The sequence below is a fragment of the Monodelphis domestica genome, chromosome 1, assembly GCF_027887165.1.
Source record: "Monodelphis domestica isolate mMonDom1 chromosome 1, mMonDom1.pri, whole genome shotgun sequence".
In the NCBI taxonomy this organism is placed as follows: domain Eukaryota; kingdom Metazoa; phylum Chordata; class Mammalia; order Didelphimorphia; family Didelphidae; genus Monodelphis; species Monodelphis domestica.
The window spans coordinates 70,818,926-70,841,297 of NC_077227.1; the positions used below are offsets into that span (position 1 = coordinate 70,818,926).

Genomic DNA, 22,372 nt, shown 5'->3' on the forward strand with positions numbered 1-22,372 from the left:
AGGAGATTGAAAGAGAAAGACAGAGGAGAGAAAGAAGGAAGGAGAGAAAGAAAGGGGATAGAGACAGAGAGAAGAAAGTAGAGAAAGAATGAGAGAGAAGGGGGGAGAGACAGAGAGACACACAGAAAGAGACACACAGAGACAGAGAGAAGAAAGGAAGGAAAGAGATTGAAAGAGAAAGACAGGAGAGAAAGAAGGAAGGAGAGAAAGAAAAGGGATAGAGACAGAGAGAAGAAAGTAGAGAAAGAATGAGAAAAAGGGGAGAGAGACAGAGAGAGACACAGAGAGAGACACACAGACAGAGAGAAGAAAGGAAGGAAAGAGATTGAAAGAGAAAGACAGAGGAGAGAAAGAAGGAAGGAGAGAAAGAAAAGGGATAGAGACAGAGAGAAGAAAGTAGAGAATGAGAGAGAAGGGGAGAGAGACACAGAGAGACACAGAGACAGAGAGAAGAAAGGAAGGAGATTGAAAGAGAAAGACAGAGGAGAGAAAGAAGGAAGGAGAGAAAGGAGAGAGAGAGAGAGAGAGAGAGAGAGAGAGAGAGAGAGAGAGAGAGAGAGAGAGAGAGAGAGAGAGAGAGAAATAGAGCGCAAATAAATAATTCTAGGTGGATTGCAGAGGTAGTTCCCATGTAGATGTGAGATGGTGTGGAGACTGATGAAGATATAGAAAGGTTTTTAGGACAAGTCAAAAAGGCAGTCTCCTGTCTAAGGACTTGAGTGCTTGCCACTGGCCTCCTTTTCCCTCACAGAAAATACTCCATCTCCTGACTCAGGGCATTTTCATGGACTCTTCCACAGGCCTGGAACTCTTCTTTCTCATCTCTCCCTCCTCGATTCCCTGGTTTCCCTCAAGTTCCAGCTAAAATCCCACCTTTCGATTGAAACCTTTTCTGATCCCCTTTAATGCTAATGTCTTCCCTTTACTGATTACTTCCAATTGATCCTGAATATGGCTTGTTTGGATGTAGTTGTTTGCATGCTGTCTCTCCCATTAATTCCTTAAAAGCAAGGACTGTTTTTTCCTAATCTTTGTATTCCCTAGCATTTAGCACAGTTCTTGGCACATAGTAGGTGCTTATACTTATTGACTGACCGTCTCCAGAACCATTCATTATAGTTGATCCTTGGTTTCCTTCTCCCCCTCACACTATTCACGGCACACACACACCTGACCCCCCAACACCCCAGTTTATTTTCTTACACCTAAGAAATGAATTATTCATCTTCTTTTCTAGTCAGGTTCAGTCCTATCTCAAAATAGGTGGGAAAAGTCCTATAAGAAAATGAATAACTCCACTATCAGTGGATGCTGAGGGGCACTGGACTGTCCTTAGAGTAGTGGGTTGGGGGGGAGGAATGAGTGTGAGAACATTGAGTAACATAATTGTACCTAAAATTAGCACTGAAAATGCAGAAATGGGAAAGAAATGGGGTCAAGAGGTTCCTAGTCTCACCCTTATCCCTATGGTGGGGAGTTGTACACAGACGACTGGGAGTCAGAAAACCCCCAATTCAAATCAGATCTCTCCATGTTTACTAGTTGGGTGACCCTGGACAAATCACTTCACTTTAGTCTCCTCAACAAGAAAAGGAGGATAATAATAGCAGCTACTTTCCCAGAGTCGTGGGGATCAAAGGAGATAATGTAAAGTGCTGGGCACACAGAAGACTTTTAATAAATGCTTATTCAGGAGCAGCTGGGTAGCACAGGGGATAGAGCACCAGGCCCAGAGTGGGGAGGACTTGGGTTCAAATATGGCCTCAGGGGCTTCCCAGCTGTGGGACCCTTATTTAAGCCGGGCCCTTACTGCTCTCCTGTCTCCAGAACTGATCCCAAGACAAGTCATTATTTACTCTTTCCCTTTTATCCTCCCATACAGGGTACTCTTTGGGCCTCAGGTGCAATGAAGGGTGCTGGCTTTGATAAACTCCAAATTTCTAAACCCTTCGAATAGTTGGGAGCTATGTAAATGAGGCGAAAAGGAGGTTTCCCCACCTCCAAATAAGGGAGGTTGTTTCAGACCCATCCTTGCCTCAGAAAATTAGAGGCCCATTCTGTGTTACTAAAGCATCTGGGTTTTCCTCTTAGTGAACCTACTGGAGGAAGGGAGTCGGGGGAGCTCCCCAAAGGGCCGTGGCCAGAACCCTGGAGAATCCTCAGCAGCGCCCTCCAAAATTCTGCGGCTTGCAGAAGCAACGGGAAGGCCAGCACATCCTCCGCCCGGGGATGGTGCTTTCTGCAGCCTTCGGCTCTTTTTGTAGCAAGCAAGGCCCAGCCAGACTCACGTCGAGGGTTCTGGAGTGCTCTGACTGACCCAAATGGTGGGGGTGATGGTGGTGGGCGGGGAGGTGTTTGTAGGAAGGGGCCCTAGCCCCGCAGCCCATCCGGTCTCCCTTCCCTCCTCACCACCACCTCCCTCTGGAGTGGGCGGATGCTCTGCATCAAAAGGCTGGTGACCTCTAGCACCCGCCTGCTGGACCTTCCCTAACCCCAACCCCACGCCCGGGGGCAGCGTCCCCTTTAAGGGTATCCCGAACCGGGTGGGGTAGGAGGCGCCAGCCCTCGGCAGACGTCCTCCCAGCCTCTCTGGGGGAGGGGACGCGAGTGTGCGAAGGGCGTCGGGGGCGCGGGGCGCGCGCAGAGCAGCGTCGAGGGTGGACGGCACTTGCGAGCTAGTGCCCGAGCTGGGGGAAGCAGGTGTCCCGAGTTGGCTGTGCAGGCGGGGGCGGACGCAGGAGGCGGGGGCACGGCCGCTACCTCGAGCTTCATAAACCGTCTGGCGGGCTGTGCCCAGGCAGGTTGCAAAAATAGCTCTTCGGAGGTGGCCAGTGCCAGTGCGGGGGAGCGCGCCCATCCAGGCCGGGCAGCGTGGGCCTGGCCCGGCCCTCCCCATGGCGTTCTCCCTGGTAAGAGGTCCGAGTGGGGGGTATGGGTTGGGGGAGCTAGCCCAGCGCATGGCGCGCCTTGTTGGGCCAGGAGCCGCGCGCCTCGGGCGGGTTCGTGGGCGGGCAGCTGGCACCACGCCCGAGGCAATGCAGGTGCAACCCCACGAACTCCGCTTGCCCAAGGGCCCAAGTGCCCTGCACCCGGCCCCCATGGGGCGACGGCCCTGCCCCGGATTGCGGGGCAGCGTGTTCTGGATGTGTGTGTGTGTATGTGGGGAAAGAGGCTCGGGGAGCGAGTCACATGTCCGCGAGCGTGGAACCTCGTGTTTGTTTGAGGGAAAGGACTCCCGCTTCTACTCCGTGATTTTGTGGCTTTTTTGACTGAAAGGCACCAGGGTCCTCTGGAGATCCCTTGGGGGCCCCTCACTGAGCCTTCTTGGACCTCCCACGCAAACAAAGCACATTTTGCTGAAGTGGAAGCAGCTGCGGGTGGCGTGGGGTTGGGAAGGGCATGAAGGGATGGATGCGTTTCGTGTGGCAGGAGATAGAACTGGACCAGGCGGGATGGGAGGCGAGACAGGTAATAGGATCAGACGGCCGACAGCCCCGGCCTTCCGCCTCACCCCCTAGTCGCTGTTCTACGTGACCGGCGCCCCCGCTGGTAGTCGCAGTTGCTGCTGTTGCTGAGTCATGCAAAAAGCTCGGAGGCAGGGGCATTATCCGCAAGCCCCAGGGATCTCGGGAAGGGAAGGGCCCCCGAGGCGCCTCGAAGCGCCACGTGGGGTAGCCCCCTTCAGGGCCCTGGCTGAGGCGCCATCCCCCTCCCTCCCCCAGGTGCAGACGGCACAGCGCGTGCCGGATTGTGAGAGAGTGAGAGCTATCGACGGCCCCTGGGGCGACGCGGCTCCTTTAAGGGCGTCTCGGCCTCTCCCTCGGGCCGCCGCGCGCTCTCCCCTCCCGCCCGGGCACGGGGGTGGGTTGGGTGTGGGTGGGGGAGGAGGGTCACGTGGTTCACACGTTCGGCGCCGGGAGCGCGGAGCCAGGGGCCGCTCGGAGTCGCCGCCGCAGCCGCCGCCGCCTCGGTTCGGAGGGGCCTGACCTTCCCGAGGCAGGCAGCGTCCCAGAGTAACGGGCCGAGTCAGGCCGGAGCGGCCGTCCCCGCTACTGCCGGCCGCCACCCAGGTAGGGTGGGGCCTGGACGCAGCCACGTCAGCCCCGGGCCGGCCGGCTGAGCGGACTGGGCGGGTTGGGCCGGGCCGCCTAGGGCCCGGCACCGTGGAGACCTCTGGGGGGAGGGGGAGCCGGCGAGCGCGAGGTGTCCACGTGTGAACGCGGACCCTCGGGGTTCTTCCCGGGCCCCGGAACTCGAGGGGTGGCGGCCAGGGAGGGGCCCGCCTGGGCAGGCCGATTCCGAGGCCGGTTCAGCCTTTAAGCCTCAGCGGGGGTGGGTGGGGTGGGGGGGCTTTTTAGAGAGGACGGGATGGGTGCAGGTGGTCAGACTTGCTTCCCTCGGAGCGAGGAGGAGGATGCTCGAAGGTCGAGTCGAGGCCAGGTGCGGTGGGCTCTGGCGGACGGTGCCCAACCGGTTGGGCGCCCCCGCCAAGACCCAGCTAGCTGCGTGTTCAGCGAGGAGTTACTGTTCTGGGGGGCGTTTCACCCGAGGTTCGTGATCCTTTCCCAGGTGTTTCTGCCCTGTCAATATTCTGCGTGTGGAGGCAGCGGTGCAACCAGCCTCCAACCCCACCTCTTAACAACCACCTACTAAGGACAGATCCACCCCTTTAGAGCTCTCTACTGATCTCCAGACTCCGGTACTGGGTGGTGATAACTCGATATTGGCTATTTGCACCACCCACCCCGACTTTAGAAGGAGACTCCAAGTTCCCCCTAAATGCTCCTTGGAATTAGTTGGTGAGTTAGCCAGGAGAAATGGAGTATTTAATCTGTTCCTTGCTTTAATCCTCCAAGGTAGCTGGGCATTTCCCTGGTTACTGATAATTTACTTTGGTAGCAAAGTTTCTATTTTGGATTGACTGGGTTTTTTTTGTTTTTGTTTTTCCCATGGGAACAGGAGAAATACTGTTAATGGAGGGTTAAAGATTTTGAAAATGGGATGGAGAAGAAAGTTAAAATCTCAATGAGGGGGTCTTTGCAAACTTGACTGGTAGAGCACATTTCCTGTCTTTGATTTCTTTTCTCACAGAACCTGATGGTTTAAAAAAACAAACTATGTAACTAGGTTTCTAGAATATAAACTTATTTGAAAAGAAGTCCACATTTTCTAATGTGTCAAGATTTATTCTTCACTGGAGGAAAACAGCATGGTTCATGGCTATGAAATAGGATTTTTTGTGTAGTCCCCCCCTCTTTGGGGGAATAGCCTCCAAAACTAGAAGTTAGAGGGTAGTTATGACATGTTAAGTGTGCTTTTTGCATGCTTAGAGGATGCCACCATAGGTCCAGCTGAAAGGAGTCCGTTTAATATATTCTTCTTTGGCAAGGGCTTTCTTTCTAGTCATGGACTACCATAATTTATGAGCTTTTCTCAAGTCCCGATTATATAGCACTAACATGGAAAGGATATGATTACTTTCTAGTGGGGAGAAGTTTTCCCTTTACAAAAAAGCAGGTTGATACCACTGGAGAAATAGTGTTTGAGAACCATCTGCTTTGAAGATCTTCAGCGTCTGGGGAAATAGGTTTAAAAAAAAATAAAGACTGTACATGCACTTAAAACAAGTTGTTTCCTGTGTCTCTGATTTTGTTATAATGCTCTCAAGAAGCTGCCTGGAGGAGGAAGCATAAACAGCTGCAGAACCTATGTCATTTCTGGAGCTTATATAACAAAAGGGCACTTAGTTGTAGCTAGCCTGTAAGGAAACTGATATTGGAACAAAACATAGAGGTCTCATCAGGCTTTTTGAGTGTTTTCAAACAGCTGAACTCGAAACACAATGTACAGAGCACTTTTCTGGACATTAAGTGATTTAGATCAGATGATCTAATTTATGGATGTTGGCCTGAAAATTAAGGGAACTGTTTTGATTGTATATTGTGGTATGTATCAGGTTTAAAAATAGATCTTATTTAAAAATCGGGTTGAGTATTTTTCAGCAACTTTTCAAATCTATGAATCTACACCAAATGTGTATCTCAGGACAATTTCTTAACAACCAAGGTTCACTGAAGGGAAGCAAGTTTAACAGCAAAAAATGAGTGATGACTGGGGATGAGGGTGGGAGGAGGAGGCTTCCTATAAAATCTTACCCTTGAATTCTTAAAAGCTTTGGTTTGGGTGGTATCAGTGAAAATGGTAGAAAAAGGGTGTGTCTATCCCTGTTAATAGTTAAGAAGGCAAACTCCCCTTTCCCCAAATATCTTTGATCCCTCTTACAAAAATCATATTCTATGATTTGTATTGTATATCTTATATGGTTGGAGACTGCATGTGCAGTAGGAAAGAGAGCGTTACAAGTATAATTACCACCATTAAAAGGTTTGGGCGTTAAGTAATTGGTTTATTATTTCCTCAATGAGTTAAACCAATGAAAAATTTAAGTGGAGTTTTGAGTAAGGGAAAAGGGAGTGGCATTTTTAGACTCCTAGACTTCAGATATGAAAACAAGGAAAAGGATGAATAGAGCAGGGAAGACTGCATAGAATTAAACTTCATATAAATCTCTTTTCAGAGAGAGATTTAGGCCAAGTTGTTTAATGTAAATAACTTGATAAGACAGGTTTTAGTTACCTGCTTCCTGCTAGTTGCCGTTCTAATAAGCCTCTGCAGGTTGAGAAAAACTTAAATTTAGTTGCTGCTGAAGTTAGTATGGCTGTTCTAAACCACTGGCACAGCAATATTGATATTGGCAGGAACGTGCTTGCATTTACCATTCCTTTTGTGTGGAGACAGTGTTGGCTGATCTAATACTGGCTAGGTTCAGGAAAGATAGGTAAAGTTTGGTGTTGAAAGAGATACCTGCCTCCTTTAGTGGGCAGGTCAGATATTAACTAAAATTGCCAGAATATTTCTCTGCTATAACTGGATTAATCTTCAATTATAAAACAACCTTAAGGGTCAGAAAATGTAGTCTGCATCTTAAATGCAGAATTTACCTTCGACTATAATTCCCATACCAACTTAGATTTCCAGAGAGTACTAATCAAAATTTCAACACTACAGAATAGGCCCTTTTGGGAACAGCTCATAGTGCAGGTTTCCTCCAGGAATAGTTTGGGGCTCACTTTAAAGTCTGTAATAACAGAACGGACTCAAGTTTGCTGGTAGTAGAATGTGATAAGCTTTGTTGATTTGATTTTGCTAGTAGGTATATTCATTATCTAAATATAGCTTTTTCACTTAGAGGCTGAAAAATCAACAATTGGTAAGGCATTGGAAACTTAAATATTATTTTATATCTCCAGCTGCCTTCTAATCCAAATTGTTAATCCCATACCAATCTGAAACTAAGTTGGGAATTTAGTCTTGATTTAGTAACTAAAAGAGTTTTGCAAATAATTGGTTTCTTGGATCTGTTAAGATAATAGTAAATTCAGTGCCAATAAAATTATTTCAGTTCTCACTTTTTATTTTCCTCCTAAGGGACCATTTGCTAATATCATTACTCTAGTACTTTTCCATTTAAATCATTAGACTTTCTGTTATTGGGTTATTGTCTAGTAGATTTGAGGAAGAAGAAAGGATTATAACTTCAAGTTGCAAACAATATCTTTTGTTGTAAGATGGATGTTCTTAACTTTGGACTACTTCAGTGGGTCATTTAGATTCCAGAGGATCTTTAAACTTGGATGGGGGGTGGAAATTATACCTTTATTTTTACATCTAACTGAAATAGAGCATTTCTTTCAAATATAAATTTTTAGAAATAAATTCTAATAAGGGACACAAGTTTCACCAGACTGCCGAAGGGTTCATGACAAAAAGGATAAAGAATCCCATTTTGATATAAATCCTAGTCTGCTTTTTCCCTGGCCACATTAGTCAAAAGCATTTATTGAGTGCCTACTATGTACCAGAACTATATCTGGGGATACAAAAAAAAAAGATATAAGTAGCTCCTCTCTGGGAGCTCTACAAACAATTTATGTACGCACAAGATACATGCAAGGTAAATGGAAAGTAATTATCAGAAGGTATAATTAGTGGGGAGACTAGGAAAAGACCTGATCTACAGATCTGCTTTCCTATGCAATGCCTCAGTCTCCTATATTTTTACTTTGTAAAACCTTACTATGCCTTAGAATTGATTGGTTCCAAGGCGGAAGTATGGTAAGTGTAAGGCAAAATTTCCAGGGTCACGAAGCTAGGAAGTATGTGAGACCAGATTGAATCCAGAACTTCCAGTTTCTAGACCTGGCCCTTTAACCTCTGAGCCACCTAGCTGCTTCATCCTCCTTATTTCTTAAGGATGTTCTTATGGATGTGTTCTTAAGGATGAACTTTAGAAGTCTTAACTAGTAGAGAAACAGGCATTTTCTGAGAGGATTTTACTTTCTTGGCTTGGCATGAAACAGCAGTAATTATCACCTTTTTTGGGACTTGAAAAGGTTCAGGGATCACCTGTATCCTGATTGAGGTGGTCATTTTTAATGAAATTGAATTTGTTTTATTTTCGTTCAAACAATTAATTTTATGATCCTTCAACTTAATTTGAAACATCCTAGAATTTTCATTTGTCCTAGAATTCTAACTTCAGAGATAAAACTTGCAGTAACCTGGTCAGCTGCATTATTGGTTGTTTCTAGGGAGTAACATCATTATTAAGGTTAACTCTGAAAAAGGTCAGAAACTAAGCTGTTGGTGAGGAAATGTGAGACAGTCTTTGAAGTGAAGTTGTTAAATACAGCTGTTAATATGAAGGAATGATAAGGTTTTAATGTAAAGTCTGGATAAAATCTCCCTTTACCCACCTATTTCTTCCTCATCACTGTACTGAAACTTCTTTTAAGATCAATAGTGACTTCCTAATGACTATATCAACAGTTTTCCTCATTTATAGAATTGTGAGCTTAGATAAGATCTGCTTCAATCCCTACATGTTTGGAAGTTTAGAAACTAAATTTGTGACTTGCTCTTTCATGGATCTATTGGCAAAATTGTGACTAGTGTTATTTTTATTTCTATATGTCCTACTTTATAATATTGATTGCCTTTCTTTTAGAAATTCTCTTCCCTTCACTTCTCTTCAACTTTGATGAAATTTTCATTATTCTTTGACCTCTATTCCATTTTTTTCTTTGCAGCTTCTCCCATTCCTGCTCCTCACATTTAAAACCCACTGGAGACTCGGTCTAAACTCCTGTCATCTCATAGTATATTCATTTGTTTAAAGTTTAAGCATTCACCTACTTAAGATGACTTCCAAAGTCTATTCTCAGCCCTGACTTCTTTTCTGGACTTTTGTCTCCATGTCTCTATTTGCTAGACATATCCATGTGGAACTTAAAATATCTCTCCCTTTTTCCTTTCTCTCCAAAAATGAGAATCTTGAGCAACCCCATCTTCAGTTCTCCCTGTTTTCATCAGGATCACTTCTGATCTTTTCCTAGTTAGAATTAGATGGTAAACTCCTTGAGGGAGTGTCCTGTGGTCTTTATATGGTTTATGCCCATATCAATAGTTCCCAATCAATAATTGTTCTGGTGAAACTATCCTTCTCCCCAAAACTCTCTAAGTAACTGAGAGGTAATCCATCTCTGCTTGAAGACCACTAATGAAGGGGGAGTTCACTACCCTCTTAAGTACCTATTATATTTGTACCTCTGGTTGTCATAAAATGTCATTGTTTCAAGTTTTAATCTTTTTGCATTTTCCAACTATAGCTTTTAGTTCTGCCATAGAGTCAATTAGAAAAAGTCAAATCCCTCTGATCTAATCTGACTGACTTGAAGATGTAACTGCCCTCCCAAAGTCTTTTCTTCAGACTAAGCATCTATAATCTCATCTCAGAGGGCATGATCTTGAGGTTCTTTACCCTCCTGGTATGTCGATTTTTTTCTGGATGTTTATTCAAGTTATTGATGGTCCTTCCTAAAACATGGGCTTTAAAACTGGGCACTAATCCAGATGGTATTTGGCCAGGGCAAAGTCTAGAAAGAATTCTTGATTTCCCATTCCAGGACACCCTTCAACATATAACCTTAGATAGTTGCAGATTTTTCTGGCCACCTTATCGCAACATTGACTCATTGAGTTTGTAGACCAAAAAGTATAGATTTTTTTTCTCAAACTGCTAACCAAACCTTCCCTTTGACAAGTGAAAGTTCGTAGATTCTTTTTTCTTCTTGTAACTGTCTTTTCTCATCTCCATTATTAATAGCATATTTTCAAAGCTTAGATTCGGCCAGGTTATGGAGCATGGACCTGGAGATAATGCAAGGGGACTCCCAACTCTGCTGAACCTCTTAGAAAAGGTTCTGGCCTGGGGTCAGCTATGTGACTTAGTGAATAGAGTGCTAGACCTGGAGACAAGAGGACCTAGTTTCAAATTTGGCCTCAGACACTTCTAGCTGTGTGTCCCTGAGTAAGTCACTTAACTCCCGTTGCCTAGCCCTTACCACTCTTCTGCATTGGAACCAATATATAGTATTGATTCTAAAATGGAAGGTAAGAGGTTTTTTTAAAAAAAAGACCCACCCAGTGAGATAAATTACTTAGATTCTCACAGGTTGTAGTGGAAGGTGGAATTGGGTCTTGTGTTCCAAGTTTAGTGTGCTTTCCAATATGCCAGGCTGCCTCCAGTTGCCAGTTTCATATTTATAAAACTTCCTCTTCTACTACTCCCTCCCATAGAGTGGTTCTGAACTGAGAGTTCATTCTCCTTAGCTTGCCATTCAAAGACACAGTATGACCTACTTATCTCTCTAGTCATATCATCCACTATTACCCTAAGATAATTCCATATTCTCATCTAGATAAGTTTATTCATTGTCCCTCTTCAATATAAGGCCTCTTCTGCCAGCCAGCCCTATTCTTTAGTAACTACTTCTAGTGAACACCTGTGCTATTTAATTTCTATGGTACTCATTTGATATTTAGCCTAGTATCTTCTACTACTTTGTAATGTTTCCCTTGTATTCCTAACTAGAATTTACTTAATAAGGACAGAAATTATGGTTTAGAATTTTTAAAAATTCCTTAGTGCCAGCATAAGTCCTTGTACAGAGTAGGCACTTAAATGTTTGACAAAACGGCAATTTTAAAATTAATTTCAGTGCTTTACTTGAGTTTTTCTCATTTGGGAGCAGTTAGGTTTTTATGGGAAATAGACGCCTGCAAGTTCTGCAGTAATTGTTTTGTTCTAATGTGATGAATTTCCCTTTATATTAGTCTTTCAAAACTGAGATGCTGAGTCTTTTGATAAAAAAGTTCCTAAATATTCAAAGCACTTAAATTTAGCACAGTGCTTGGCTTGTAAGAACAGTATCTCCCTGCTCCCTTTCAATTGCTTCTGTGGGACAATGCAACCATGATAGATAGTGTTTGTCCTATTAAGTAATGTAGCATTCTTTTCTCTTGATGTCCACAGAAGCAGCATAGCATGTGCTAGGAATGATTCTCCTGTGCTGGGGCAGGGTTCTTCTCTGAGACATTACAGCAGAGAAATGCAAAAGGCTCCTTTCCAAGATTTATACATTATTCGGGATACTATAAAGGCCCTTTGGGACTGGTGGAGTAAGGCAAGGAAAAGCTAACAGAGGTCAGTATTCTCTATGTTCCATTCAATGTAGCCATACAGGCACAATTTAAATATTAGTCTCTCTGAACACTTGTTTGGAGGTGTCTTTTTCAGTTGCAGTAAGGCAACATTTGAATGGAGGGAAATGTATGCTGACCTTCCTTGGTTAGAGAAAGAAACTTCTCAAGGTTTGCTGAACTCAGAAAATGAGAGAAGTCAGGTTTAGATCGGTTTATCATTGAGCCAAAAACCCCCCAACCATGTTTGAGGTGTTTTGGTTTGTTTGCACTTCTGAAGAATTAGAGTTACTGTGGCAACCAAATTTTTCATCTTTTGAATGTGCAAAAACATAGATTAGCTTTTAAAGACCATTTTAGGGTCTTCTGGCCCCCAGGTAGATAAATGTATGCATATGTTATTGGTATGAATAACTGTTCTATAAGGTCAGTTGTTATCAAAGGCAAACTAAAATATGTTATTAATGATTAAGCAAAATGAATTATAATTCCTTGATGCTGCTCATGATTTAATTTACAAATACTCTCTGAAGCAGGAAGTGTTTAAAAAGAAAATCCCTTTCCCCAAGTAAGTGAAATTAAAAAAAAAAACAGGCTGTTTAAAACATCTCATTTTAAGCTAGCTGTCTATTAATAGAAGAATTCTGAGCATTGGGCAGAGTAGAAAACCACATTCTCCCTGGTTTAGAACTTCATAAATAACTTTTTATATTTAAAAAAATCTCAGAAATCATAATCTGCCATAATTGAAGGCTAGAGCAGCTAGAAATGATATTAAAGATTAATGTTGTGGTATGCAAAAATACCATATGGTTTCTGTTCCCAAGAAAATTGGATTCTATACTAGTCTATTGACTATTAAATATCTATAGTACAAACTGTTAAAGGCAGACAAAAGGAATGAAGATTCATTTTCACTGTTAGTGATTGAGTAAGCATATGATGGCATAAAAATCAACAGTAAAGTTCCCTGTGATCTTCAGGAAAACTCAAAGGAGAAAAATAAATAGAAAACTCAAGGTATTCTCAAAACATAACCAATATGGAAATAGATTCTGTATGATGAATCGTACCTGCATAATTCAGAGCGAATTGCTTATCTCAGGGAGGGATGAAAGGACCTGATCTCTATTCTCCTGCCCCCTGCTGAAGGCTGTTACAGTGCCTAGTTATAAAGCTCTATCCTCAGTAGTTGACCCCTTAGAAGGGGATGGGACCATGTGGAGCCCTGTGAGGGGAGCAGGAGTGGAACAGCACACTTTGCTTTAAGTCTTCTGTTTATCCTTCGACTTAGCATTGCTTATGTTTCTGCCTTCCTTGCTTTTGTTCATGGAGTTTTTTTTTTTAACTTTAATATTTCTTAGGTTTTGATTGAGCAGAATTGAAAACAAAACTATCCCTTAAGAACTGCTAAATAATAATGTCTACCTTCCTTTTTTTGAATCCTCACATTGGTTTGACAAATTAGACCATCTTGCAGGATATTTTTACATTGATTAATAGACCAAGTTTCTTGATGGCACAAACCATATATTTTCCAATAACTTTATATACTCTTTTAACACAGTGTTCTGTACATACAAAAGTGTTCATATTAATAATTGCTTACACATGTATTAATAGTTGAAAACCTGGGTTCAAAGTGTGTTTTTGACGTACTGGCTTTATGACTTTGGGCAAGTCAAATTCTTAGTGGGCAGATTAACTCACTAAGGCTATAAATTGCAGAAAATGTGCTGATCTGAATTGGTAGAGGGATTATTTTTTTCCATCTGAGTTCCCTATTTCAATGAAATCCTAGATCCTACTCCCTATCACATTTGATAGTTTCAAAGCATTATCACAGAACCTGATGGGATTTTTGTCAAGATCTATGAGTTAAAAACTATTCCTAGGTATAAGAAATTAACAGGTTACTGAGTAAAGGACTAATATTATTAGTTCATTATTGATTTAACTTGATAATGTTGAGATGTTTGGGCTAAATTAATCTTTTCTCTGTTATATTAGAAAGAAGACACAGGGAGGATCAAAGACTGCTGGGATAGCCCTGAAGCCCCTGCACTTTCAACCTGTAGCAATGCTGATATTTTCCGTAGAATAAACGCCATGTTGGACAACTCTCTGGATTTCAGTCGAGTCTGCACAACACCTATAACAAAAGGAAGGCACGATCACTTGTCAGGTGATGTTGGTATACAGCAGAAAGGAGGGAGGTGCAGCTAAGTTCATAATTATGATAGCTGGAGTAGATTACTACACTAGTATTCTGGATAGCTTTAAATTTTTTATTTTTTAAAAGAATAACAAATATCTGAAAAATGCCATACTTTCTGATTATAATGCCAATTGGGGTTTGCATTTCTATGGGAGACATTTACAGTACTCAAGAATTTAGTTTTGGAATGCAAATGGAAGATTGAAGACATTTATCAATAAGAATTATGTTGAAATGTCATTGGGTTAGAGTATTTTTAAAAGTACTGGAAAACTTTTAGGTAATGGTTCCTGTGTCCAGATGTCTAAGGTTTTATAGAGTTTTTCTCAGCCTGTTAAGAAGGAGCAAAAGCCTTACCTTTCTCTTGGAAATTTTAATTAACTGTTTCATCTTAATTACTTGAGGACTGAACTGGAGTAAAACATTCACTGATTATCAAAGGTGTGTAGAAGCATCATAAAAATTTTCTATTTGTAACAAAGCAACTGCTACTTACAAAAGACTAATACTCTTAAAGATAACTTGGGATAATTGATGTGTAACACTAATCTTTCTAAAGTTGTAATATGTAAATAAAGCATATATGTATATATATCAGTATGTGGAGGTTTTTAAATGAAAGTGGTTGTTTTGGGGTATTTTATAACGGAGCTTGAGATTATTGGAGACATTTTGGGATGTTACAGAACTGGATATGAAAGTCATTGATGTGTAAAATGTTTGTGGAGACTTTGGGTTTCAAAACCACATAACCATAACCTTTATTTCTATTTATTTTGTTAAATAAATTCCAATTACTTGTAAAAAATTTAAACATTTTTAAAAATTGAGTTCACATTCTCTCTCCAAAGACCCCTTCCTCTCTTAAGCAATTTGATATTGATTATACAAGTAAACACTCCCTTTAAAAAACCAAATGGAATTTCTATTTTTGTATTCATCGAATAGTTTTTTTATTTAATATTTATTTAATAGTTATTTTATTTATTCAATTGTGAATGAAAGGAACCTGAGAACTTCTCTTTGCCCCTAAATCTTGATGTCTCCGTTGTATTACCCTAAAACCTAGAGTCAGAAATGGGTGATGTTAACTTGTTCAAGTTGGTTGCTTTTTCAAATCCCAAGTATCTCAATTTAGAATTATTTTAAGGGAAAGAAAAAATATCATTTTTGCTGTTGAGTGTCATTACTGCTTTCAGTGACCTCTCAACATGGGATACTTTAAAACTCATTTTGTCCTATGAATTTGAGTGTCTGTTTTTAGTCATTAGAAACAATTGGAGGACTTTTTAAATGGTGGTTATAATTGTTTTTCTATCACTAGTTGCATTTTTGAATCTATAAGTAGTTTCATTTGTTAATATAATTGATTTTTTGAGTGCCCTATAGGGAACATTTCCTTAGGCCCCATCCAAAGTTGGAAAATAATTGCTTGTACTGCCTAGAAAAATGAAGTTGCTTAAGTGTTTTGGATACCTTTGGTTATTGTTGGCAGTTTCAAAATCCAATGCATTTTATTTCATCATACAGGTGATAGGGGCCAAAGATAAGAGATTGAAAGTATGGAATCACATCAAACAGGCAACTTTGACAACCCTTTGGAGTACTAATTACTACCAAATTTTGCAATCTAGACATTGGATTTTGTTATCTATGTACAAAGCTTCCACTTACAAATGAAGTATAAATCCAAATTTTAGCAAGTTGTGAAGAAAAACTTAATTTCCTTTTCCTTTCTTAACCATGTGCCAGGCACTGTTGAGTACTCTAGAGACAAAGGGAAACAAATTTCAAGGAAATCATGTCTTAATGGAGCAGATTACAATCACGACTATGTGGAAATTATAGTCACACAGTAAGCATAGTCTCAGAGCAAAGATTATTGAAGCCTGGGAAAGGGTTCTTTTTTAAAAATTAAATTTAGTTTTGTGGGGGGGGGTTACAATACTCACTTTATTTCCCTCCCTCCCCTCCATCCACCCTTCCTGCAGCTGAAGCACAATTTCATTGGGTATTACTTGTGTCCTTGATCAGAACCTATTTCCATGTTGTTTGCATTAGGATGTTCATTTAGAGTCTATATCCCCAACCATATCCCTTCGACCCATGTATTCAAGCAGTTGTTTTTCTTCTGTGTTTTTACTCCCACAGTTTGTCCTCTGGATGTGGATAGTGGTTTTTCTCCTAGATTCCTCCAAGTTGTTAAGGATCACTGCATTGCCACTAATGGAGAAGTCCATTACGTTCAATTGTACCACAGTGTATCCGTCTCTGTGTACAATGTTCTCCTGGTTCTGCTCCTCTCACTCTGCATCACTTCCTGGAGGTTGTTCCAGTCCCCATGGAATTCCTCCACTTTATTATTCCTTTGAGCACAATAGTATTCCATCACCAACATATACCACAATTTGTTCAGCCATTCCCCAATTGAAACTTGGGAAAAGGTTCTTTCAGGAAGTGGGACTTTAACTGAGACTTGAAGAAAGTCAGGAGGCAGAAGTAATGACAGAAATTCCAGGCATGGGGAGAGCCAGAGAAAGTGGTCAGATCTGGAGTATGGCATGTTAGGAAAAGCCAGGAGGTAAGTGTCAATCTAGGAGTATATGAGTGATAGGGGTGGGAGTGTGTAAGGTGAATATGTAGGAAGAGGCTAGGTTATGTTGGAGAATTTGAAAAATCAAAACAGTGTTTTATAATAGATATTTGAGCTGATAGGGAAAGCCACTGAATTATTATTGAAATAAGGATATTGTCAGAGCTGCACTTTGAGAATCACTTGAATAGCTGAGTTGGAGGATAGTTTCAACTGGGGAGAATCTTGAGAGAAAAGGAGGCCAATCAGTAGGCTGTTGCAGTTTTTTCCCCATCTCATAATCCAAGAGTCATTTTCTTAAACAGTCGTTTAAGCCATGAATTTATAGGGGAGTAGTTCCAACAACTTAATTCCTTTTCATTCATTCTCACAAAGTATGCTTCTGGAGAAGCAGGCTGACATTTCAGTTGAACCTCCTAGGTGCCTTTTTCTAATCTAGATTCCCTTCTTTTGATCATTTTTCTTCATCTAGAGTTATCTCTGCTCTTAGAGTATTTATAATCCCACATTAATTTCTTGGTTAGAATTTTGCTCTTAATCTGTTTACAATAATGCTGAGAGCACCTGTTCTTGGGATGGTAACATTTGTGGTGCCTTCTTTCTGAATTGTGCCCATACCCTTGCTATCTACAATATTGTCCTTCTAATATATTCAAACATGTGTAGCCAGAAGGATGACACCATGTTTTCTAAAGGGTCTAGAAAACATGTATCCTGCCCCTCTCCTTTTTCCTTTTGTGTTATTTTGTCAACTTTCTGGAAGATATTGGAGCCCAGTGGCGTATGAGGAGATATGGACCTGCACCAAGATGGTAGATGAGTCAGAGGAAAGATGGTACATAGATAGGATTAGATAATTGGACATGGTGGGTAGTGAGGAGTCAAAGATGACACCTAGGTTTCAGGCCTGAGGGATTGAGAGGATAGTGGTACAGTAATAGGGAAGTTAGTAAAGGAATGGAGAGAGAACCTCCTAAGAACATGTCATATCTGCTGTAGATCTTTTAATGCTTTTAAAACTTTTTTTGCTTAAAAGTTTGAGTTACAGTTGTTTTTTGGGAGGATATTCTTGTAGATTTGTTTTTTAGAATTATAATTGTCAAAAGGACCTTGCAGGTTCCATACCCTTAATTTAAGATAATAAAACTGAATCTCAAAGTAATTTACTGAGGATTATAGAACTAAGTCTTGACTCACTACTATCCTAACAGCCTTTTTGGAATATGGTGAGTTTTGCTTAACTTATCTTGCACATTGACCAAAAGCAGTGAACTGTGCATTATGGTGCAGGACTTGTGGGGAAAGTGAAGTCAGGGACTCAGACCTCATTAGTGGCACCTTAAAAAAAAGATTCGAACATAATCAGAAAGGCCTCACAGTTCGAGAAATATTAAATGTTAAGAAATACATAACCACTAAAATAGTGGCAGAATCTGAATCAGCCTTGGGCTGCTGATGGCCTTGTTCTCTGCTGCAAGCAGATTTAGCCTCAGTAGTGACAGGAAGGGAGAAGAGGCTTTGACCAGTTCGTAACTACTACAGCACTAGAAAATATGCATTAAATTGACCACTTCACCTTGACAAAGGCTTTAAACTCACTTATGAAAGTGAGCATTGTAAAGGTGGCAGTTTGAATTACTGTGAAGTGGTGCTGTTTTCTGTATTCTTTGTTTTTTAAGGAAGAAAGGAAATGAGCAAACTTGAAAATGTTCCTCAGTATATCAGTTGCAGTGAAACAAATTTGGATTTTTGAAATATGAATGTTAACAGAAAAGGCTATTGAGATTTTTCTCACTTAGATGCAGTGTTTAGTGGTTAGTGCTATGTTTAGAAGGTTGAGGTTACAAGATATAAAACACTATAGATGAATGATACATTACTGTAATTAGACTTTATAATCACAATTTTGCATTGCTGAACTTTTCATAATAGTTTAAATTAGAATTATCTTTAGATTTGGGGCTAACCATTAAAATTTTAAGAAAAAATTAACACTTTTTTACATTTTGAGTTCCAAATTCTCTCGCCCTCTCATCCCTCTCCCAACTATTGAGAGGGCAAACAATATATTAGTTATACATATGAAATTCAAAGCATTCCATATTTATCATCTCTCAACCCTTCCTAAGTATAAAGAAAGTGAGAAAAATATACTTCATTTATACTCAGAGTTTATCAGTTTTCTCTGGAGGTAGACTTAACATTTATTATGAGTCCTTTGGAGTTGTCTTACATCACTATATTTATCAGGGTAGTCAAATCTTTCACAAGTATGCATCATCACAACATTGTTGTTTACTGTGTACAGTGTTGTCCCATTTGTCTCACTTAGCTTTTCAGCAGTTCATACAGTTCTTTCATAGTAGTATGCCACAGTCATGTGCCACAATTTGTTCAGCCATTCCCCTGGTTGATGAGAATTTCCTCAAATGCCAGTTCTTTGCTACCGCAAAAAAAAAAGAAAGAAAGAAAGAAAAAGAAAAAATGCTGCTTTAAATATTTTTGTACATATAGGTCCCTTTTTAAAAAAAATCTCTGGAGTACAGACTGTAGTGGTGATACTGCTGGATCAGAAGGTATGCACAGTTTTTAGTCATTTGAGCAGAGTTGTAGATTGTTCTCCAGAATGTTGGACCAGTTGACTACCCCAGCAATAGTTCATTAATGCTTCTATTATTTCTATTTCTAGCATCCTCTCCAGCAGTAGGCTTTTTTTGTTTTTTTTAAACCGATTAAACATTTTTTTTCCAAACCAAATCCTTCAAGCTGATATTAAAATTGGTTTCTTTTTCCTTTCTTAAGTAGTTTGTTTTATGTTCTAGTTCAGCAATATTCTGAAACCATATTTTAAAGTAATGCAATTAATTCCAGTAGACTTTAAAATTGATCACTGCCAAATAGGCTGGAATTTCGATAATAGGAGGAGTAGATAACATGGAATCTTAGCTTTTTAGGGGGTGGTAGTCAGGGGAAGGTTGTAGCACTACACACAGGCTGACTTGTAGCCATAGGTAGTGATGTTTGCCTTCCCAAAAGACAAATTTAGTAATGATAAAACTTGTCTATCAAGTCCAGGTAGGTGTTAAACATCATGAAATGTTGGAAGAGTAAGTTTTAGAATATAAGAACTGAGCATCTATTTTAAAAGTGTCGTGTTTCCTTCAGGTTATAATAGGTACTTAATAAATAACTTGTTTTGCTGTAATGGTGTGCATCAGTGAAAGGAGAAAAGTCTTTTGGGCTGTAGAGGTACTACTTTCCCCAATGTATAGTGCTCTGAAACCCCCTAGCCACTTAGGAAGGCAGGAGTCAAGAAGGGACAGTGTTGTAAGCTATTACAAGGACTGAATCCCTTTGTAGAGATCAGCCTGGGAGAGAAAAGGGATAAATCTAGGGAAACAAATATTCAGTTTATTTTATGAAGTCTTTAGTCTAATCATTAGATTTTTGAGCATTGTTTTGTCCCATGAAGAGATGAAATAAGTGTAAAATGATTCAGATACCTGGAGAAATCAGACTATAGCCATAAGAGTTTTTTACTGTAACAGATTGTGTCCTTTGCCTGGCTGTTTGAATGGTAACAGATTAAGATTGTACATGCATTTCCTATTATTCCCAAGCATGTAACACTTCCTTTTTGTACTCTAATTTTTAAAAAATTTATTTTTAATAACAAATTTTCACATAAGTTTTCTGAATTTTCTGAATTATATGATCCAAATTGTCTCTCTCCTTCCTTCCATCCACCCTCCTGGAGCTGGCAAGCAGTTCAATCTGGGGTATACATTTATTTTCATGCAAAACATACTTCCATATTACTAATTTTCATAAGTGAATAATTTTATAAAAACCCAAACTACAAAACATATACCCAAATAAAAAAGTGATGTCATATACTTTCATCTGCATTCTTATTTCTCTGGAGGCAGATAGCATTCTTACTTCATAAGTCCTTCAGAATTGGATCTTTGTATTGCTGTTAGTAGCAAAGTCTGATCACATTTGATCGTTCCATAATATTGCTGTTATCATGTACAATATTTTCTTAGTTCTAATCATTTCACTCTGCATCAGTTCAAGTAGATCTTTCTAGTTCTTTCTGTAATCATCCTGTTCATCATTCCTTGTAGCACAGTAGCATTCTATCACCATCATATAGCACAATTTGTTCAGCCATTCCCCAATTGAGGGGCAGTCCTTTAGTTTCCAATTCTTTGCTGCAACAAAAAGAACAGATATAAATATTTTTGTACAAGCAGGTTCTTTCCCATTTAAAAAATTTCTTTGGGATATAGATCTTGCTAGTAGTATTACTGGATCAAAGGGTCTGCATTGTTTTATAGCCCTTTGGGTGTAATTCCAAATTGCCTCCAGATCGGTTGGATTAGTTCACAAATCTACCAGCAGTACATCAGTGTCCCAATTTTGCCACATCCCCTCCAACATTTATCATTCTCCTTTACTGCCATATTGGCCAATCAGATAGGTGTGATAGGTGTACCTCAGAGTTCTTTTAATTTGCATTTCTAGAATTGAGTAATTTAGAGCATTTTTTTCACATGCTTATTGGTAGCTTTGATTTTTTTCATCTGAAAACTGCCTGTTCACATTCGTTGACCATTTATCAATTGGGGAATGACTTGTATTCTTATAAATTTGATTTAGTTCTTTATATATTTGAGAAATGAGGCCTTTATCAGAAAAAATTTGTTATAAAAATTCCCCCCTTGTTGTTTTCCTTCTAATCTTAGTTGCATTGGTTTTGTTTAATATAATAAAAATTATTCATTTTACATCTTGTAATGTTCTTTATCTCATTTGGTCATAAATTCTTCCTTTCTCCATAGAAGTGACTGGCAAGCTATTCCATATTCCTCGCATGTACTTATATTACTCTTTACATTTAAATCATATGCCCATTTTAAACTTATCTTGGAATAGGGTTGAGATACTGATCTAAACTTAATTTTTTCTATACTGTTTTCCAAATTTCCAAACGGTTTTTGTCAAACTGAGTTCTTATCCCAAAAGCTGGGATCTTTGGGTTTATCAAACACTAGATTACTGGAGTCATTTAGCTACTTCTATTTCTTAGCCAGTACCAGATTGTTTTGATGATTACTGCTTTATAGTACTTTTAATATCTGGTATTGCTAGGCCACCATAATTCACATTTTTTCATTAGTTCTCTTGATATTCTTGATCTTTTGTTCTTCCAGATGAATTTTATTATTTTTCTAGTTCTATAAAATAGTTTGTTGGTAGATTGATATGGCACTGAATAAGTAAATTAATTTGGGCATGATGGACATTTTAATTATATTTAACTCAGCCTACCCATGAGCAATTAATGTTTTTTCCCCATTGTTTAGATCTAACTTTATGTGAAAAGTATTTTGTAATTGTGTGCATATAATTCCTGCCTTTGCAAGTAGATTTTATATTGTCTAGAATGATTTTAAATGGAGTTTCTCTTTTTAACTCTTGCAGCTGGCCTTTGTTGAAAATATATAGAAAGCTGATGATTGATGTGGGCTTATTTTGTATCCTGGTAACCTTTATTTCAATTCAGACCACCTTCATTATTCCTTTTACATGATACATACAATTTTTTCCTCTCTTTTTGTGATGCTGTTCTCTGACCTTTTTGTTCCCACCTAGAATCTTTTGCCTTTCTTTTCTTGTCCTCCATCCCCCACCTTTACCTTCCAAGTCCTATTTCCTCCAAGTATTTCCATTCCATACAGAAATCTTCTTTCTCTGAATATCTTTTGTAGCATTCATTGGAAAGTAGTGGCAGAAAAAGTTGGGTACCTGTGGTAGTCTCGAATACTAGAATGTGGTCAGGTGACTAGGTGAAAGTGATATTATAGAGTATGGGTTCTAAATTTGTTGGTGTCATAGGCCCCTTATAATGCTTTAAAATACATAGTTCTGCAAAGGAAAGAAACTATTTTGAA

At 40.0% G+C, this 22,372-nt stretch overlaps 1 protein-coding gene across 5 annotated transcripts in view; it reads left to right on the top strand.

Moving 5' to 3' along the window:
* The first annotated feature begins 2,616 nt into the window (after positions 1-2,616).
* The window catches only part of CPEB1 (cytoplasmic polyadenylation element binding protein 1), an 81,156-nt gene continuing 61,400 nt past the window's right edge, over positions 2,617-22,372 (top strand). Inside the window, exons 1-3 of one of the 5 annotated variants that reach the window (XM_007478563.3) lie at positions 2,746-2,909; positions 11,435-11,605; positions 13,612-13,786. In XM_007478563.3, coding sequence (XP_007478625.1) covers positions 13,711-13,786 — 76 coding nt within the window. In that variant the 5' untranslated portion in view covers positions 2,746-2,909; positions 11,435-11,605; positions 13,612-13,710. Of the gene's footprint in view, positions 2,910-3,886; positions 4,071-4,569; positions 4,800-11,434; positions 11,606-13,611; positions 13,787-22,372 lie in introns of those variants that run through there. The other 4 variants (XM_016428000.2, XM_016427999.1, XM_007478562.3 and 1 more) reach the window with 4 other exon arrangements.